Source organism: Pleuronectes platessa, chromosome 5 (assembly GCF_947347685.1).
Source record: "Pleuronectes platessa chromosome 5, fPlePla1.1, whole genome shotgun sequence".
Classification (NCBI taxonomy): Eukaryota; Metazoa; Chordata; class Actinopteri; order Pleuronectiformes; family Pleuronectidae; genus Pleuronectes; species Pleuronectes platessa.
The window spans coordinates 1,743,475-1,762,925 of NC_070630.1; the positions used below are offsets into that span (position 1 = coordinate 1,743,475).

The 19,451-nt window shown below is 46.2% G+C and overlaps 2 protein-coding genes, 1 long non-coding RNA gene and 2 other non-coding genes across 9 annotated transcripts; 3 read left to right on the forward strand and 2 right to left on the reverse strand.

The window, feature by feature from the left end:
• Window positions 1-399: 399 nt before the first annotated feature.
• Window positions 400-12,328, reverse strand: rsf1a (remodeling and spacing factor 1a). Of its 5 annotated transcripts, none has more exons than XM_053423575.1 (18): window positions 12,160-12,328; window positions 9,671-9,762; window positions 9,440-9,532; window positions 8,848-9,053; window positions 8,456-8,574; window positions 7,838-7,945; window positions 5,654-7,085; window positions 5,356-5,566; window positions 5,056-5,265; window positions 4,537-4,641; window positions 4,063-4,142; window positions 3,901-3,949; window positions 3,466-3,572; window positions 3,078-3,142; window positions 2,663-2,840; window positions 2,333-2,556; window positions 1,883-2,077; window positions 400-1,497 (listed from the first exon to the last, which is right to left on the reverse strand). In XM_053423575.1, the coding sequence occupies exons 1-18, from the start codon at window positions 12,311-12,313 to the stop codon at window positions 662-664; spliced, it is 4,464 nt and encodes a 1,487-aa protein (XP_053279550.1). In that variant the 5' UTR covers window positions 12,314-12,328; the 3' UTR covers window positions 400-661. The 5 variants fall into 5 exon arrangements, with proteins under 5 accessions (XP_053279550.1, XP_053279552.1, XP_053279551.1 ...); XM_053423577.1 differs by having other exon boundaries at window positions 2,663-2,837; window positions 5,356-5,542; window positions 8,450-8,574; XM_053423576.1 differs by having other exon boundaries at window positions 5,356-5,542; window positions 8,450-8,574.
• Window positions 12,329-13,509: 1,181 nt separating this feature from the next.
• Window positions 13,510-15,161, forward strand: LOC128440878 (uncharacterized). Its single transcript, XR_008338593.1, has 2 exons — window positions 13,510-13,752; window positions 14,026-15,161. It is a non-coding gene; the product is annotated as an uncharacterized LOC128440878 (long non-coding RNA).
• On the forward strand, window positions 14,994-15,156 carry LOC128440987 (U1 spliceosomal RNA). The gene has a single exon (XR_008338686.1). It is a non-coding gene; the product is annotated as a U1 spliceosomal RNA (small nuclear RNA).
• LOC128440877 (uncharacterized) lies at window positions 15,105-19,208 on the reverse strand. The gene is made up of 9 exons (XM_053423721.1): window positions 19,158-19,208; window positions 18,415-18,466; window positions 18,016-18,204; window positions 17,737-17,875; window positions 17,286-17,661; window positions 17,004-17,193; window positions 16,730-16,800; window positions 16,543-16,632; window positions 15,105-16,424 (listed from the first exon to the last, which is right to left on the reverse strand). The coding sequence occupies exons 1-9, from the start codon at window positions 19,191-19,193 to the stop codon at window positions 16,146-16,148; spliced, it is 1,422 nt and encodes a 473-aa protein (XP_053279696.1). The 5' UTR covers window positions 19,194-19,208; the 3' UTR covers window positions 15,105-16,145.
• LOC128440991 (U2 spliceosomal RNA) lies at window positions 15,805-15,995 on the forward strand. Its single transcript, XR_008338690.1, has one exon. It is a non-coding gene; the product is annotated as a U2 spliceosomal RNA (small nuclear RNA).
• Window positions 19,209-19,451: the final 243 nt, after the last annotated feature.

Below are 19,451 nucleotides of genomic sequence, written 5' to 3' on the forward strand. Positions count from 1 at the left end.
GTTGTGTCGCCTCCCGACCCAAAGTGTTCAGTTTGACACTGGCCCTCTTCTGGTTATTAAGTGCTATGAGAATGATGAAGTGCTGAGAAGGAGGGAAACCACGTTCTCCCCCAACGGGTGAAACCACCATCGTCACATGGACCCAACAGAAAGTCGCCCGTCACAGCGACCTGCGGCCTCGCTCGCTCCGGCTGCTGATCGACGCTCCGGCTGCTGATGCTCCGGCTGCTGATCGACGCTCCGGCTGCTGACGCTCCGGCTGCGACGCTCCGGCTGCTGATCGACGCTCCGGCTGCTGATCGACGCTCCGGCTGCTGATCGACGCTCCGGCTGCTGATCGACGCTCCGGCTGCTGATCGACGCTCCGGCTGCTGATCGACGCTCCGGCTGCGACGCTCCGGCTGCGACGCTCCGGACGTGAGGATGAGCAGGAGAGTGGACTCATGAGTGTCTGTTGCGAGGTAGAGCACGTGATGGTGGACAGCGCTCGACCACAACAGTGAGGAGGAGACGGGGGAGCAAAGAGGAGGAGCAGAGGGGAGGAGCAGAGGGGAGGGAGGTGGAGGGAGGTGGTGTTTCAGAGAAGGGCTGTGGGTGAAAGGCCTGACAGTAAAAAAAGAAACTGAAAGAAATAAGCGAGCGTTATTCACACAAACAGCCATCATGACTGCGGACTGTTCTGGACAGAGTTTAATGAGTCTGTCTTGCCCCCCTCCTCCCCCTCCTCCTCCTCCTCCTCTTCTTGCTGCTCCTCCTCCTCCTCCTGCTCTTGCTCCTCCTCTTCCTCCTCCTCCTCCTCCTCTTCCTCCTGGTCTGGATGGGAGGGGCCGTTGAGCTTGCCCTGCCTGGCTGAAGCTTCACTGTCCCTGGGTTCTGTGTGACTTCCCCCCCCGGGCTTCACTGGGTCTCTGGAGATCCGGTGTCTGTTTGACGGAGACAAGCTGTGGCCCCTCCCCTTTTCCTGAGCCTCGCTGTCCGACCTCCTCTCTACTGATGAAGACTTCTTGGTCGTCACCTTCTGTCTTCCCTCCTCTTCCTCTTCCTCTTCTTTTTCCTCATCATCATCATCCGAGTCGATGCGGTTGAGTCTTTTGCGGACGGGACGATCCTCCTCCGATGAAGAGTCGGACGAGTCAGACTCCTCCTCATCGTCATCGTCTGTCGAAGGCCGTCGTTTCTTCAGCATCTGAGCGAGTCGCCGGCGCCGCTGCTGGGACAGAATCTCTCTCCTCTTCCCTCTGCCCATCTTCTCCATGTCCTCCTCTTCTCTGTGTGTCCTCTTTAATCTCCTCCGCTTGTCCTCCTCCTTCTCCAGCAGTTTCCTTTTCAGCCGACTCCCTCTCTCTCTGTCGTCTTCTTGGTGTCTCCTCCGCTTTTCCTTCATCCTGCTCCTCAGCTGGTCTTTCTCCTCCTTTCTACTCCGGCTCACTCTTCGTCTCTGGTCATCTTCGTCTTCATAATCCTCCTCGTCCACGGAGTCTCTGGAAGAACGTGACACTGGAGGAGGAGAGGAAGGATTAACTGGGAGGAATCAATCATTACTGCACAGCATTAAAGTTCAGATCTCAAGTCCAGGATTTACATATTTATTCATGGTTTGTTCAGATGATTTTTTTCTAATGGTTGATTGATCAATCCAATCGTCCTTCACATGATTCACACCTGAATGGAAACAATCGACTGAAAGTGACTGAAGTTCTTCTTGATGCTCAGAACGATTGGTTGAAAATCGGAGACATGAATATTTAAGGAAATGTGAAGTTTGTATTTTGTCCTCAAATAAAGAGTGCTGAGGGAACTGTGTGTGTGTGTGTGTGTGTGTGTGTGTGTGTGTGTGTGTGTGTGTGTGTGTGTGTGTGTGTGTGTGTGTGTGTTGACTGACCGTCACTGAAGTCGCTGGAGAGTCGCTCCCTGCGCGGCCGCCCGCCGGCTGCCACCTTCTCGCCGGCCGAGGCCTTGGAGTTGTCCGACGACTCGGACGTCTCGCGGTAGTTGACCTGCTGCCGCTGGCCGCGCCTCAGGCCCCGCCTCTTTTTATCAGCTTCACTGTCAGACATGTCACTGTACTGATCAGAGTCTAGAGAGGACGAGGAGACAGAGACGGAGGACATCCATCAGGAGACAGAGGAAAGACATTCTCTGGATTCAGGTTCTCACATGTGAGGATTTGCTCTTTTCTTTGTTTTATATTATGAACTGAAAACAAGTCACAATCATAATTCTTTTTCAATATTGAGAACATATGAAATGTTTTTAATAAACTTAACTTCAATCAGAGAACTCTGCAGTTTTAAAACCTGAGCCTGGCGGTCTCCCCTCCTCGTGCACTCACCCATTTCCTCTTCAGTTTCCTCCTCCTCTTCCTCGGAGGAGTGTCTCCGCCGCCGCCTCTGTCGTTTCCTCCCCCTGCGTTGGGTCTTGCTGGGTCGTTGTTTGGGCGCCGCTCTCAGCGGCCGCTTGGGGCGGGTCGCACTGTCCCAGCTGCCCACCTCGCTGCCGGCCTCCTCCTCCTCATCCTCATCCGCCCCCGTTGCACCGAAATCTTCATCGTCGGAGCTGGAAGTGGAAGAGGAAGATAATGAATAAAGTGAAATTAAAAAAAGATGGAACTCTCTGTGTGTGAGTGTGTGTGTGTGTTAGAGAGTGTGAGTGTGTGTGAGACCTGTTGCTGAGCTGGAACTCATCTTCACTCTCGGCTGCTGTGCTGTCGCTCTCCAGATCGTTCAGCCTCCTCTTCTTCCTGCTCCTGACAGCGTGAGCTTGGCTCCTGATTGGCCGCTGGCTCTCCTTCCTGTCCCCTGGCAGGATGGGCGTGATGTTTTTGCTGCGCTCGGTTCCTACTTTAGAAAAATCCAAGTTAACACAACCTCACCTCTGTGTTTAACCGGGTGATTCCTGATCAACCACAACACAAAGGATCAAACAGCAATCATTTAAAAAAAGACATCAAAGTAAAAGAAGAACACAAGTCACAGAGACAGAAGACAAACTGTTTGTATCTGAGGAAGGAGACGAGGACAAAGGAGACGAGGACAAAGGAGACGAGGAGAAACCAGTGAGCGCTCCAGTTCTCTCACCAGCACAGAGGTCAGTGATGTCTTCCTCTATGGCCTCATCGATCGCATCGTCAAAGTCGTCAAACCTGAAACACACGTGACACAGATGTAGATTCACTGAGATCCACGTTTCCATCATGACATATCCGGGGCCTGGTATGAAAATTATGTTTATTGATTTACATGAAGTAAATCTAAACTTAATCAGACACATGTTAAAATGAGTTCAGACTGTAACCCAAGGTTCAAAGACTCCTTCAAACTATAGACAATCAATAGATGTCATTCTGAGTATTAATCCACAAGGTTTAATATAGAAATAAAAGAATAGAGATCAATGACTGTTTGAAGGAGGAAGTGAAGCTGGTGTCAGAAGCAGACAGAGAGAAGCTCAGACCCCCCCCCTCACCTGTAGCTGATGTTCTTCCTGGTCCTGGTCGATCTTCGGCCCAGATTTTTGCTCTTTTTGGGATCTTTCTTCTTTGTGGACTTCTCTTCCGGCTCCTCGTTCCCCTCCTGAGATTGTAATAAAAAGATCTGTCTAATCAATTTGTTTCTCAAGCCGTCTTATGAGGCTTGAAACCACTAATTTCCTGTCTCAGTTACAACAGTGAAAACAAAACGTGAGTGAAACCACATTTCATTTTGACCTTTAGAACAACTTCACATACCAGAGTGTCTCTTTCTTTAACGCTGAAAATATCTAAAATCTGATGGAACAATAAACTGCACACAAGCTAAATTATGTGATAATGTATTTACCGCTAATTCTGTTTAAAGTGACATAAATATGATGATGATAAAGCTGTGTTTACATGTGATGTGGTAAAAACCGTTTACTCACAGGAATGATGTTCTCCACACTGATTCCCACATAGACCAGACGCTCCCTCCTGGACAGACGGAGAGAAGAGGGTCAATATCCACATTATGGTTATCATTATTATTAGTGTGTGAGTGAGAGAGAGAGTGTGTATTATGTGTATGTGTGTGTGTGTGTGTGTACCTCCTCTCTGCTCTGTCTTTTTTCTTCAGGGCACTGTCCAGATTCAGCAGATGCTCCTCCAGTTTCTCACACAACAGTTTCTGAAAGGTAAAAACCAAACACCACAATTCATTAGGTCGGCCATCGCCACTGATTCGATTCTGAATCACAAGGGTTGACTCGATTCCCGATTCACTATCAATTGTGCATCGGTGGTCCGTACTGGAAACCCTGAATTTTCAGTTCTCATTGGACAAATTTAATTTATGTTGTTTATTAAGGGAAACTTTCAGGATTTATGTCCAATTTTAAACCAAAAACATCTGAAAACTTTCATAATTCTTAATTAAATTAGTGGATAAAGGTAAAAAAACAATAACCAGATGAATCGTAAATAACGACTGTGTTCAACCTACAAAACATCCTAGTTTTACAGTTTGATAAGGTCACACACACAGACAAACACACACACACACACACACACACACAGCTTACATGTTGACAGGGCGGACAGAACCACTGTCCATCTGGAATCAACATGAGCGGTGGACGCAGACAGGCCGTGTGGTATCCACTGTCACAAGAGTCACACAGCAAGATCTGAAAACACACACACACACACGGCAGCTGTGAAATTTAAACCCACATGACAATGCGTTAAACAACTCATAAATAATAAAGCCATAACATTGCTTCATTATGTATTTACTTGAGCCTTCATAATAAATTTGTGAAAGGAGTTTATCAATCATCATTAACATTTCATTCAGCTGATGCTTTTATCCAAAGCGACTCACAACAAGTGCATCAACCCCGAGGTTACAAACCAAGAACAACAAGAATCAAGAAAGAACAATTTCTACAAAACTGCATAAGTGCTTTAAGTAAGTGCCGTTTAAGTGCTACTATTAAACAACAGATATGAAGAAATGACAGATTTGATAAGTGATTTATTAAGTCATTAATCATGAAAATGACACCAGAGCTCAGATGTGTAGGAGTCTGGGTTGTTACCAGTTCAGGGTGGTTGGGCAGGCCACAGTGACTACAGGCATCCTCAATGGGAATCTCCTCTGATTTACACGATTCTTCTGAGTCGCTCCCTCCCTCGCTCTCCTCGTCTTCTGGTTTCCTCCCTCCGTCCTCCGCCTCCCTCCCCTCATTCAGCTTACGTCTCTTCGAGCGCATGTTGGACCATCGGGGGCGTCGGTGCCTTCGTTTGCCCTGAAAATTCAACAGAGGAAGAGAAATTGTCAACCACAAAAACACAAGTAGTTACATTCACTCTCACAGGAGACATTTAGAGGTGATTACCCTTTGTTTTCTAATTTGCCCGGCCACTTCTGCTTGTATGTCTTTCTTTGGAGCTGAGCCCTGCTCCTCTTCATCCTCTTCTTCATCATCCTCCTCCTCCTCCTCCTCTCCTTCCTTTGTTCTGGAGGGCAGTTCCTGTTTTTTTTGTGGTTTCTTCCTCTGGCTCTCTGCCACCTTCGAGCTCGGCCTGCAGGTTGGCAAAGCAGATGATCTTCAAGGAAAAAGGTGTCCGAATCAAACCAGCTGTATCCGACATTAATGTGGGCAAAGAATTATTTTCAGTAACTTCCAAACGTACCTGCAAATCCTGGTTGATCTCCTCAGCTGCCTCCCGTCCTCTTGGGCCTCCTGCTCCCTCTCCTTCTCCCCCTCTTTTCCACCTTTCCTTAACTTGTTTCTCCTGTGAGGAGGAATCTTAATCTTCAGCCTGATTCCTTCTTTCTGGAGTTCGGAGGATGCCTCCTCCAGGGGACCCTGCTTCCCCTCTGACCGCAGCCCAGTGTCCTTAACCCTGACCTGGGCAGCCAGCTCATCATTGACCCCATCTCCCTTGTGGTCCAGGTGGTCGTTTTCATCTCTCTGTTCAACTTTTAGAGGAGGAGCGGCGCCCCCTGATTCTGCCTCCATCTTCCCCAAGGTGCTCTTACTCTGGTCATTGTTATCCTTACTTCCTTCCTCTGTCCCAGACACTTCTCGTCTCCTCCCCTCCCTCTCTTCCACGTCATCCTCTTTCTGGTGACGACTGCTGGGCCCACTCTCTGTCCTCTTCTCCGATGGTTCCTCTGTTGCTTTTTTGCACAGGTCTTCTGTCGGCTGTCTCTTGGGTTCCTCTGTGGCCTGAGTCAGTGAAGAAATGCAAACAGCTTCCACTTCTCTCTCTACAGCTTTAGGAGCTTGATCAGACTTTGAAGATGTCATTAGTAGCTTCCCGGGTGTCTGAGCCTCCTTTGCCACACGAGGAGGGAGAGCGGCGGCAGCTGAGGCCGACGTGTCACCTTCAACAGGTCCTTTCCTCACCAGCACGGACTGCCGGCTCACCTCCCGCTCCTCCTCCACACCTCTGGTGCTCCAGTGGTCGACACTCGGCCCGTTTGGTTCCTGTTGTTCGGCGCCCGGGGCTCTGTGACGCTCGGACGGACTGCGGATAACCCCTATATGACCTATTACACCGACTTGACCTATGACCCCTATGACTCCATTCTGTCCGTCTTTGTGAGGCAGGAGCACCGACGCTCTCCCATTCGTCAGTTCTTGCTTGGCTGCACTGACCACTAACTGCTGCTGTTGTGACATCGAGGGAGCACAAGGGGGTGCTACTGAGTTCAGTAACTTCCCCTCTCTTCTGTGACTGTCCTTGCTCTGGATCACTGAGGGGTTACAAACTATAATACTGCTGCTGCTGTTGTTAAGGTGGCTGCTCTGGTAGCTCTCTGCCAGCTTCAGCTCTCTCTTCTTCAGTGGTATCTTTGCCTGCTGGCTGCTCCTGACCACGGCCCGCCCTGCCTCCTCTTCCTTGTTAACTTCCTGTTTTATCACAGTCGTGCCTGGTGCCATTACAACCGACACAGCGTTTTTGGGGGCGTCGGTTTCCCTGGATTCAGATTTGACAATGGTGGTGATGGTGCTGACCCGATTATCGAACACAGGGGGTTTGTGGTCCGTCCTCTTTTCTTTTACCTCAGCGTCTGTGTTCTCCCCCTCTGTTGACTGCATCTGCTCCTCCTTTAGCTCTACAAAACAGAAAATGACTAAATAAACAAACATCTAGAGAATCTAATCATGACAGGGACAGAAGAATAGAAGATCCGCTGGCATAGAGGAAACTTGTTTTATATGAGAATCAAATTAAAATGCATAATGTTTGTTTGCTCCGAGCCACTTGACCTGATTAACAACTCTTTTCCTTGTGTCTGGCAGGCACCGGTTTGCTCACGTCAAACTGACAGTGGAACAAGGTGGTGCGCACGGCATTGGCAATCAGCAGGTGTGTTTGGCCACCGCGAGAGGAAACAGACCACAAAAGAAAAACTAAAGAAAGGCCCAGAGATTCTTGAGGTCCGAGTCAGAAGAACATTAAACGGGTAAAGACAAGAACAAGCAGATTTCTAGATTAGAACATATCCCAAAGCTGTCACTCTTGATCTATAGCACTGCAGGACACACAGTAGGTTTAGATGTTTAGACGTTAGAAGTCATTTCTCACTGTGCCCTTCATCTAGTGGCTCGTTGCTACTGATTATCACCGTATGTGCTGGTTTCATATCTAATCATTTGATTCCTTCAACCAGTGTATTTGGAATCTGGCTGTATTTTTTTCCCTTCCAAGAAAAATTCCATCAGCTTCACTAATATGGCAATAAGATATTGAACTTTGAAACTTGCATTTTAAAAGATAAAAAAAAAACTAAACTGCCTGGTGTTAACAGCAGCTGTGCTTCCCTTCCCACAATTTCCTATCAGTTTATTTATTCCATGCCTGTACCTGGTCTGAGGGGTTTCTCTTCCTTTGTGGGGTCAAGCGTCTCTCTCTCAGCGGGTTCCTCTGTGGTCTTGGAGGGTTTGGGGTCAGTGCTTCCTATTACCTCATCCCCTAGACCATCAGGACAAACACACACAAGTGAAACAGTGATGTGGTGAACATTTTTTCAAAGGTTACTGATGATACTGTGGCTACAGAGGAAGTGTAGGAAGTGAAGTGTGATAATGGACTTTTCAGTTTGTATTTTTTCTTTCTGGTCTTTAAAGAATGTCCCAGTTTTTTTTTTTTTAATCTGCTTTTTGAGCTGCAGTTCTTTGAAAGTTATGTTCAGCACAGTTATGGGACTTGGCTAAATTTAATTAAGATCAGATTGGACAATAAAAGCCTTTTTCAATAACTGTTTAATGTCAGTTTTATAAATTTGTAGATGTTTTAATTCTTTTTACTTTGAGATTTCTTGGCTCTTAGCTTTATCTTTGGTCATAAAAACATTTTGACTGATATGAAGGAGACGATGCTGAAAACAGAACAGCCTCTTGACATATTTTCTCTGCATTATACAGTATGAAATGATCAATAACACACTCTCACAGGCCCTGGATCTGCTGAACATACCTGCACCTTTCTCTGTGGGGCTGTTGCTCCTGGATCCAGCCTGGCTCTGGTCTGGTTCAGGATTCAGGCCTGGACTGATCTGAGACTTCAACAGGTCCAGAGCTTCAGCCAGATCGTTACGATTCCTGACAACACAGATTGAACGAGGCTCAAACCAGATAGAGAACAACAAAGAAGAAGAATTGGAATAGATGTACAGCAGAATGAGGTGAGCGGATAAGGCACTGCAGTGTATCATCCTGCACAGACAGATAATTCCCTTTCAGAAGTGTAGAGGAGACTACTTTCATGTCGCCCTAAGCCAATGTGAGTGCCCACATTTGCATATTTTTTGCAAACAGGGAAAAGATAACAGCTTCAGACTGGTGCCACCAGTCGAGACCACAGCAGCACTGTACCTGACTATGCATTGCCAGGTGGATCCGTCCAGGTCGTCCTGCTCCTCCGTGTACAGCCGGATGTTCTGCTCGTGGTCAAACTGAAGCCAGTACATCAGGCCCTGTTGGTCCCGACCTATCGGCTGCAGACGCATCTTCTCTGGTTCCTCCTCATTAATCGCCATCTTGAACTTCAGGTTGTCATCAAACTGACACTCGCACAGAAACTGAGGGAAGAGAAGAAGGAAAGAGTTAGTAAAGAGAAGGTGACTGTGGTTGCAGAAGTGTCCCCCTCACTAGATACATTAACTGGGTCTTAAATCTGAGCCTGCATTAGAAGACCAATTGTGTTGCAGCAGCGTGACGAGGGTTTCCCCTTTCGAAGGCTTCTTCACATGCAGCCAACAAATGCATCCTTCCACCCCAGAGAGATGACGGCTCTAATCCTCTATGAAAATCCTCTGTAGACCAGCAGGTTTCATTTCGGTTCAGCCTTGTGAGTCTAAGGGCCCCACAAAGACAAACTACTTCATGGGCTGTGTAGAGCGCGTCCTCTGAAAGGTGTCAACACCGTGAGTAAAAAGCTATTAAGTAAAAACTGGTCATGTCGTACTTTTAGGATGCTCGACTTGCACTCCATGGACAGGTCCTGGTAGCCCTTCTGTTCCAGCTCCCACGCCCAAGTACTGTTCAGCTCCTGGCAAACCTACAGGAAACAATGATTAGATATTGTCACCATATACAAGCCTGTTTCAACAAGTTCTCTGTCTAATTAAATATTTTCTCATATCAGAAGGTGAGGCTGTAAAGTTATTGAGACACACATAGTACAAACAGGCCTCACCTTAGCCAGGTACCTCTCCCAGCGGTCTGTCGTTACAGACCTCCCAAGTTTTCTGAGCAGCTTCACGTGAAGCTCCACGAGCGGTTTAGGGACTAAAACACAAACATGAACACACACGGTGATTAGAAACATAATACTTTTAAATTTTATAATACTGTAATCACTTTCAAATGCAACTTCAAGTACTCATTCAGACTTGAACCGGTTGTTCCTGGGGCTTATGGGCGAATTTACCAGATTTTAAATGCATCCTGACGAGCACCAACCAGATGTGCACTACACAGGGTGTTTTATATCGCTACCCTGTGTACTTACTGCTGTCACATTTATTTTCATATGCTTTACATCAGGAGGGGTCTCCATTTACACTCAGCAGTCAGTTTATTAGGAACAACAAGCTAAAACTAATGCAGTCTAATAAAACTGTCCCTGCAAAAAACATAATTCTCCACAGCTTTCATATTGTGGTTTTGTTGAGACTGTGTTCAAATGGTGATGATTCACTTCATGATCATTTTGCAGGATGCAGCCTGTCGTGCGATTGAGTTGTGTCGTGTTCATGTTGACAGGTGTCCCTTTGTTTTGTCCAAACCATTCAAATTAATGAGCTATTCAACAGACACACCTCTTCGTGTAATGTAATACAGATGAACAGAAGCACAAACTAGTCTCCAACATGATCACACAGTTGAAACAACACCTGTTTAACAGATTGAACAAAAAAACCAGCTGCCCATCCATCTGGAACTCTCCCCAAACAAACCAGAGACTGTCTGAACTGTCCACTATTCAAAACCCTTTTCAGAGCAGCATTTACCCTACATATCCATGTGGGATTATGATGTGTATTTTATATTTATTTGATTTTAGATGTAGCCCTGAAAAATTTCTTTGAGCTTTGTTAAAAACATTATTCATCCTTCCATTATCTATACTGCTTATCCTGTGAGAGTCGCAGGGGGCGCTGGAGCCAACACCAGCTGACGTTGGACTTGGGCGAGAGGCAGAGTTCAGCCTGGAAGCATCGCCAGCGCATCACAGTCCAACACACAGAGACAAACTACCTTCCCTCTCACAATCACACTCAAAGTCAGAGTGAGTCTCTGATTAACCTGAACACAATCTGCATGTGTAAGATTGCATCATGATGTGTACATAATATTATCGTTATTAATATAATATAATAATATATAAGGTAACCTATAACCTAAATGAAGGAGGATTTACTACAGGGCTTGGTTGAAGCAGTGTTAACCATGTGTCACTGATAAACCTCTGTCTGTTGTGAATCTTTTCTGTTTTCAACAAGTCACAAAAATCCGACGGACTTTAAACACAACCACAGAAAACAGACTAATTTGAGACGTTTAAGGACCACTTCAATGTGAAGGAAATTCCAGTTTCACAGTAATTGTTTTCACATCATCAGAGAACGCGCCGTTAAACAGAATTTAATCTTTTCTCAAATATAAGGTAGATTAAATATTAAACTCTAAATACTAACCTGATTCTCCTTCATTGTATTTAGGAAACAGTTATTAGAATTACAATTAGAACTGACGGTGATGGAATCTAACAAACTAATAAGCAAGATACCAACAACACACAACAGCTCCTGTGAGAAACATGTTTTTTTCCATAAATATTAAAGTTCTAAATCAACCAAAGTTCTTTGTTTTTGTTCTTTAATTAAAAGTTGACAGATAAGATTAATGCTAAGTAGCTAGCAGCCGGAGTTTCCTACTGCGCCTGCGCAAACATGACAGCCACTCTACCACAAATATAAATAAATAATAAATGAACAGTCACAGTTTCTAAATGAAATCTCTAAATTCCGTCACGAACGCAGAGCAGAAGACGTTTCCGTGGAACAGTCGAGCCCCAGACACAGCGGACACTGGCGTCCTCTCAGCCCGGCGGCCAGTGAGGCAAGGCCGGTGACAAATTACACCTGACAACAGTCCGGGGCTGGAGCTCGCTGCCCGGCTGTGTGTGTGTGGTCGCCCCGGTGCTGCTGCTGCGGCATCACGGCTCCCGCTCCGAGAACAGCCGTGACAACGTTACAGACGAACCGTCACTCGACTCCGGCTACGACCCCGGGGTACCCCGCTAACCGCCGAGCCCCGGTCTCGGTCCGCTTAACCCCGCTTCAGCAGGGAAACACGGGCCGAAGTGAGCGGGGTTCGGGGGAGAGGGGGTTAGCTCCATGTTAGCAACTACGTGCCCCCTCTGCCTGGATTGTTTCCGGGCGAACTTGGGCTAAACACGACGGAGAAACACGACTGTGACCCGGGTTAAAATCCCCCACAGCCGGGGAGAAAGTGTAAGAAGCCCGGTGACTCCAGCCCCGGTGTGATGCTGCTGGGCCACACACACACATCCTCCTCCTCCTCCTCCTCCTCCTCATGATGGTGGTGGTGGCCCCCTTCTGCTTCAAGTGTCGCAGCTTTTCCACCACTTCTTCACCGCCTCCACCGCCGGCCCCTCACCTGCCGTCGTGTCCCGCAGATACCGCTCCATCTGCGAGAAAGTCATCTCGGGCAGATCCAGCGTCGCTCCGTACCGCTCCAGGAACGAGCAGACCTCCGCGAAGCTCGGGCACAGCGCCGGGCCGGAGCTCCTCACCACCGCCGGAGCAGCCATCTTTCCAGGCGGAGAGAAACGGGAGGGGGGGGCTCGCTGCTGGATGCGACTGTGTGTGTGTGAGAGAAATGAATGAGAGAGGCTGCCACCTTCGGGAAGCGCACCGGGGCGAGCACCGGAGTGACTTCCGAGGAAGACCTTCACACTAAAACCAACAGCGCTCGGTTCCTGGAGACATGAAATCTAAAAAATTCAGGATATAAAGTTCTGTGATACATTTAAGGCATAAATAGTTGAGTGTGTATGCTTTCAAAAAGAATAGTTCCATAATATATCACTTATATCATTCAGAGTGAACAGAAATAAAGTCAATGTACACATATTGTACACCATACCTGTCTATACCCTACATAATAATAATAAACGTTTCACTGTTACAAGCAATCATAACATACTCAGCAATGCAATAAAAAATAACATTAAGACAATCAAATAAAAAAACAGGGATATCGAATGTATACGTCAATCAGTATCTTCTTACACATCAAGTAAAGTTCTGTAGTAAAGTAAAGTAAAGCTGGATAAAAGTTTACAGATACCTAATATTTCTATGAAGACTTGTATTTGTGTGTTGTTTCTTTTTAAACATAATGTTTCATTTTCCCCTATGATGCAAAATTTAGTCTTTTGTTGTGATGACACGTATTTCCTGTTCCGGTGTCAGGGAGCGTAATAAACCGGAGCTTGATGGGGCCGTGAGGTTATGGTTGGGAGGACCAGGGAGGCTCCCAGAATGCATCGCGGCACAGCAGCACATCCCAGCAACAGTTTCAAACGAGGTTTGATTTTTCCACAATAAACTGAGCAGCGTCGTTTAGTTTCTCCTCCACAGGAACACACGTGTTTCTAACGATCCCGGATCAGATGAGCCCGATTCCTCTGTATTTCATCTCCAACAGGACTTTTCTTCTCTTATTGTATTTATATATATATATTCAGATTTTGCTCCAATGTTACAAACAGAAATAATTGTATAATTGTATAAAAAGCAATAATAATACAACCCATTGAACTTTGGTCTAAGTATATCAGATATTAAGTTATAGAGTTTATTTGTTGTAAGTGTTGAGTTAAGATCTGTTTTTTGGTGTTCTTTTTCTTGTGTTTTTCGGTTTGTCTGCTTGTTTTATTTTATATATAGTTTTGGGGTTTTGTTTTGTTAATGTTCATTAAAATGTACAGAAACATAACAAATACTCTACTTTGAGGCACTCCGTGTCAGTGGGTTCAAAGTTACGAGCTGCATTTGAATGCATTGCTAGAGCTGGAAAATCCGAGCTGTGGATTGGCCCGTGAAGAGACAGGAAGTTCGCTTTAGACAGGAAGTAGTTTGTTTTGAAACCGGTTTGGAAACTTCAATCTGGATCCAAACTGTTTCGTCTCCTGAAAACCAGACACAGCTCGAGCTCAGAGCCGCCATGACACTTCACCTGAGCCGGGTGAGTTCCAGCTCCTCCACCTGGTGTCTCACAGTAAATCACAACCTGCTGATGACACTGGATCAGTTTGAGTTCGGCTGCTGTTAACGTCTGTGTAACTGCTTCTCCTCTGAGTTCAGACCACACACGAGTCAGAACAGACCAACACACACTGATGACATCATCACCTCCCAAGTGGAGGTCACATCAAATATCAGTTTAGCTCTGTTACAACCTTTCACTCAGTTACAGTCCTATGTTTGTGTGTCTGTGTTGTGTCTCTGTTTCTGTCAGGTACTCAGATCAGGGGTTTTGCTCCCAGCAACTTCTCCTGGAGGGCGGCTGCTTATGTGGACTCGTACTGTTGGGGAGCCGTGCACACACACTCTCTACCTCTGTGGCTTCACAAGGGACACACACACACACACACAAATTCAAAATAAACGTAGTTCAAACTAAACATAGAGTTTTTTCACTTGTCTGAGTTACTGATACATTCCTTTAAAATGTAATGAAATATATGTGCTTTTATTTCTATAGATCGTGTACTTCATATTCTGAAATCAAATATGGCATCACTCGATCATCACCACTAGGTGACAGTATCGTCCAGTGATTTTCGGTTTGATGGTGACTGAACGGATGTACACAGACTCACACCAGGACGGACAGACACACTGACAACACACAACACAGACTCACACCAGGACTGTGACGGACACATGTGATGAGAAGTGACTTTTCTATTTCAGACGATTGATGTACACATGTTGAACAGAGTGTAGTTCATACTCCAGGTCAGTAGGCGGCAGCACTCAGGATGTCGGTCACTCACTACAAGTAAACAAAGAAAGCGGAAGTGGTTCCATTCAGAGGAGAAAAGTGCGCGATTAAGGTTTTTTAGTTTTTTTCTGAATTTCAGAGGTAGATCAAACTTCATTTGTTTCAGTTTCATTCATCTTTGATTCACTTGAACTGACAGTTGAGCTGTTTTTAGAAGTTAAATGAGATAAAACAGACGGTTTTAGTTCAGCCTTTCATATGTAAATACCGCACTGCATGATGGGAGACGTAAGCACGGTTCATCAGATAGAGTAAATAATGTCTGTCCGGTGTTGTACTAAACAGGATCGTGTGTGTGGCGCTGCTGCTGAGTCCCACTCCCCTGCAGCCGGTGCTTCAGTGGACGTAGTGATAGTCAGCACCGTCAGTCATGATGGTCTGTGTGTGAGTCAGTTCCCTGTCTGTGACGTGTACAACTCATACTTACCTGGCAGGGGAGACACCATGATCAAGAAGGTGGTTCACCCAGGGCGAGGCTCAGCCATTGCACTTCGGCTGTCTGACCCTTGCGAATTCCTCAAATGTGGGAATCTCGACTGCATAATTTGTGGTAGTGGGGGACTGCGTTCGCGCTCTCCCCTGATAAAGTGTCAAAGAGAACAAGGAAGAGCTTCCACATGAGAGGAGCTGAGAAGAGACTCCTCACTGCACCAGCTCAGGAACTAGGAGACACTTCACATCCACTGAGATTCGTTTCTGCTGCTTCACTCCCTGTCTCCTCTCGTCTGAGCACAACTCACACTCACTCACTTCTGTTCTTCACCCTCGACCAGAGACAGGAAAAACCAGCAGAACTCCATGAACAGGGAAATAAGGTAGAAAGCCCAGAGTCACGTGTGAGAGGATCGTCTCCCAGGACTGACACAAGAGCAACAGACGCTGAACACATCCACTAAATAACAGTATTTACACCAGAGATCAGAAGAAACACTTTGTAACAGGACGGGAAAGTGTGTTTAAAGTATTAATACATCAGAACATGTCTGATAGAGGTGAAGGAGCAGCAGTGTCTTATGAACTGAGAAGTTACTGTCAGTAATGGTATGTTTGCGAAACGTGTTGTTCACACTCCAGGACAGTAGGTGGCAGCAGTCAGGATGTCAATCACCCTCCAGCAGTAAACACAGGAACAGGAAGTGGTCCTGAGGGGGGGTGGAGTCCAGACTTCAGACCTCTCACAGAGAGGGACTGTGAGGAGAACCAGTATGTGACCTCCTGTTCAATTCTGGTATCGCTTCTCGGCCTTTTGGCTAAGATCAAGTGTAGTATCTGTTCTTATCAGTTTAATATCTGATACGTCTCCTACCCGGGGACCATATATTAAATTGATTTTTGGAACTGGGAGATGGAACAGGGGCTTGCTCCGTCCACTCCACGCATAGACCTGGTATTGCAGTACCTCCAGGACCGGTGCACCCCCCTCTCAATGTCAAATCATAAACAAATTGTTCCACTGACACATATCGTTAGATTCTGGTATAGTCACCTCTCTCTATGTGATCGTGTGTTTTGATAGGCTGTGATTAAGATACTGCATTGTTCCTGTAGACAAACTGTGGATATGAGCTGTACTAATGAAATGTGAGGACAGGTGATGGACATGTGTCAGTGTGTAACTCAGCAGGAGGACACCATGGAGATGGAAAGAGGAAGTGAGTGCATGATACCACCACTCCAGGAATTTCTGGTGGATGGAACCACATGCGATCATCCTTCAGAATTTTCCTGCGAGCGATGGGGAGGTTCTTAAAGAGCCCCCTGTCAGCGTCCTCCTTCAGCCACTTCACGTCAGCACTGGGGAGACCTTGAGGGCCGGACTCCCACTGTTTGTGCCAGCCCTCAAATGACACCTGGTGGAAGAACAAAGACAAAACCGTCATGTACCAGTCACTGAGTGCTCTGACTGTAACGCTGTTCCTGCTGCATTAACATATTAAACAGTATTTAGCTGTATTGTACATGTATTACCTCAGGCTGCGTGACAGTGGCTTCTATTGGCTGTGGCTGTGGCAGTGCCGCAGACTTTGACGTCCTCTTACGAGGACCAGATGGAGGTTCCTTCAAAAAAGTAAGTGTATTAGTATAAACATATATGGAAGTGAGTAAGTGTATAACTATAAACCTGTTTGTTAGTGTGACCTAACTATGTCTGTACCTGCGATGGTGGAACGGGGTCTGTCTGTGGCTGCTGTGGAGGGTCTGGTGGAGGGGCCATGGCAGTGTCAGCTGGAAGAAGATGAGGACAAAAGCTTAGGAAGCCACAAGGATCATATTGGGTTGAAACAGAAATAAAGAATAATCCTGAAAAGTGTGCCTTTTAACCTGTTTTATTTTAAACTGATTTAAAGTTTTATATTCAATATATGTACAGTTATATGAGCTTAATGTTGATCTGTGAATGCCATCGATAAAATAAAAAAACGATTTACCTTGTCCTTCAAAAGTGGCTTCAAAAGTGGCGAGAGCCTCTGAAAGCAATGTATCATCCTGCCAAGGTGACAGGGATGTTGCTGTCGGAGGGGCCACTGAAGCAGACGCTGACGCTGATGGAGGAACCACTGTTTCAGATGGGACCGGACCAGACAAGGACGAAGATGGTACAGCTGCAGTAGGGGCTTTCTGAGGAGAGTTTCACAAATTACAGTTAAAGTACAGTGAAGTAGTTTTGTCTTATGAACTGCATTCTGCTTTTGAGTAACACCTCAACCTACCTGTTTCTCTTTGTCGAGAATAAATCTCCTGAAGCGCTTCAGTGACTTGGAGCTGATGTCCTCCTCCTTCATTCCAAGCCACTGGCGAACAGAAGAGAAAGCCTCCTCTGCCATCTTCCTCTCTTGGGCACTGCCAGCTTGAGGGTCGGCATTAAGGCACTTGTGCAGGCTGTACAAATGCCACATCTCCTGAAAGGTGAAGGACTTGAAGCGACCCTGTCCATAAATGGCCCTGTCCACATTTTTCTCCAGGTGGCAGGAGACTGAGGGGAAAAACTCCACATAACGGAGGAGACAGTCCTTCACCCAGTCATTCTCCCTGGTTCCTCCTGTCCTGCCCGGGTCCTGGCTCTCCGCAATATGGCGGTCAAGCAGACTGAAACACACAGAACATGACGTTAAAGTAAGAAATAACGACTTAATGGGATTCTCTGTAGTGAAATATACTCACTATTTTAAGTAGCCCACATCATTGGCTACCAGCCACATGAAGCTTTGGCCAGCATATTTCCCAAAGGGAATAACCAGCTGGCCAAGGTAGAGCTTCTTTGAGGGCCTGGTAGTAGTGACAAGCCGGCATCTCCTTTTTGCTGAAGAGTAAGACATTGGAATGGTTATTCTTAACTAATTCAGTTTATAAGCTCTAGCACACAGGTCAGGTCAGGTGTAAAGTGATATGTATGGTTCATATGCCCATCGTGCTACTGGGATAATAATTCAGAGTTATTACCTTCATCACAAGCCGTCTGAAGGTCCTTGGGACCGGCGCTGGCTTGGAAGCCTTTGGGCCTGTGACAGGCCCTGGCCTCTTTGGTTGCCTTCAGGACCCATTGCTGCCTGTCCAGGGGCACAGTGGGGTCCAGAATGGGCAGCACGGGCAGCAATGGGTCCGCAGACGGTCTGCTGCTGCTGGCTGTACCTGAACAAATATTCACCAAAGTGTTTAAAGTGTTTTGGGACTTTTTCCCCAGGCATTCATTTCATACTATATTTGTAAATGATGACATAATAACATAACAAGTGTTGTCACGCACTGGGCAGTTTATTCTGCTGGCTATAGATAACGTATAGACAATGGAAGTATGCATGTTATAACCATACCGACAAAACATGCATGTTATAAACTAACCTGCTGAATGGGTCGCTGATTCGGAATCCATCCTCAAATAATAATGTGTTGCCTATTAAAGTTCATAGAAACAAAATATCAACGTCAAAATGTAGCCCATGTTTTTCTTTACATTCATTGGCGCAACAACAACAACAACACTAGGGGGACTGTAGTGTTTTTTCTTGGCCTTTTTTTGAGGGCTGCTATGGCTATGTCGACTTCTGATTCATAAATATACGAGTGGGCTACATATTGATGTAATATTGGCAAGTTTAAGTCAAGGTAGGTATGATAGCTTTATAAGAGAAATGAATGACAAATATGGGTCAAATTGGAACAGACACGGTTGGCCGGCGTCGGGGCACTGATTTGCGAATCGACCGTAACGTTGAATCAATATACGATAGTAGTACATTAACGGGGACACTTTCAACCTACATTTATAGATATACTTTGTAACAGTAACTAAGCAAAATGTCTCGAGAGTAGGCCAAACTCCGCTCGCTGGCGGACTCGGAGTTTGGCTATGTAAATGAGGCCGAATGGCCGTCGGCAGCACATTAACATATGAATAAACCCAAAGATAAACAAGTTCATTCACGGAAAAAGTCATTTAATAAACCAAATTAATTATTTAGCTTATTAAAAATACATTAATAAGCTAGGTACGACAGATATGATGAATGAAAAGCACTCGGTGGGAACGAGAAGCACAAGCCGAACATATTAGTTAGTAATATTAGTAGGAATGCGACTCTTACCGGGTGAAACGGTGGTGACTTTTTAACTTTTTCCATCGGCGATGAAACGGTGGTGACTTTTTACCTTTTTCCATCGCCCTCCCCCTCCCCGAGGTGCGAACGTCGGGGAGGGGGAGGGCTCTAGGGAACTGTAGACTCCGCGCCAATGGGAGGCCTCCATTGTCTACACTTCGGAGGAGAGTGTAGACTCCTGGCCAATGAGCGGCCGGCAAGTGTAGACAAGTGTAGACAAGTGTAGACTCCGAGCCAATGGGCGGCCGCCGTTGTCTACACTTCCAACGCCTATGCGCCTAT

Coding starts and splice junctions, on each gene's coding strand:
- LOC128440877 (XM_053423721.1), bottom strand. CDS start 19,193: ATGGAAAAAGTTAAAAAGTCACCACCGTTTCACCCG. Junction 18,205..18,414: donor ATCAGCGACCCATTCAGCAG/GTTAGTTTATAA, acceptor ATATTTGTTCAG/GTACAGCCAGCAGCAGCAGA. Junction 17,662..17,736: donor GATGTGGGCTACTTAAAATA/GTGAGTATATTT, acceptor TGTGTGTTTCAG/TCTGCTTGACCGCCATATTG.
- rsf1a (XM_053423573.1), bottom strand. CDS start 12,313: ATGGCTGCTCCGGCGGTGGTGAGGAGCTCCGGCCCGGCGCTGTGCCCG. Junction 9,763..12,159: donor TCTGCGGGACACGACGGCAG/GTGAGGGGCCGG, acceptor TTTGTGTTTTAG/TCCCTAAACCGCTCGTGGAG. Junction 8,575..8,847: donor ACCTGGCAATGCATAGTCAG/GTACAGTGCTGC, acceptor CTGTGTTGTCAG/GAATCGTAACGATCTGGCTG.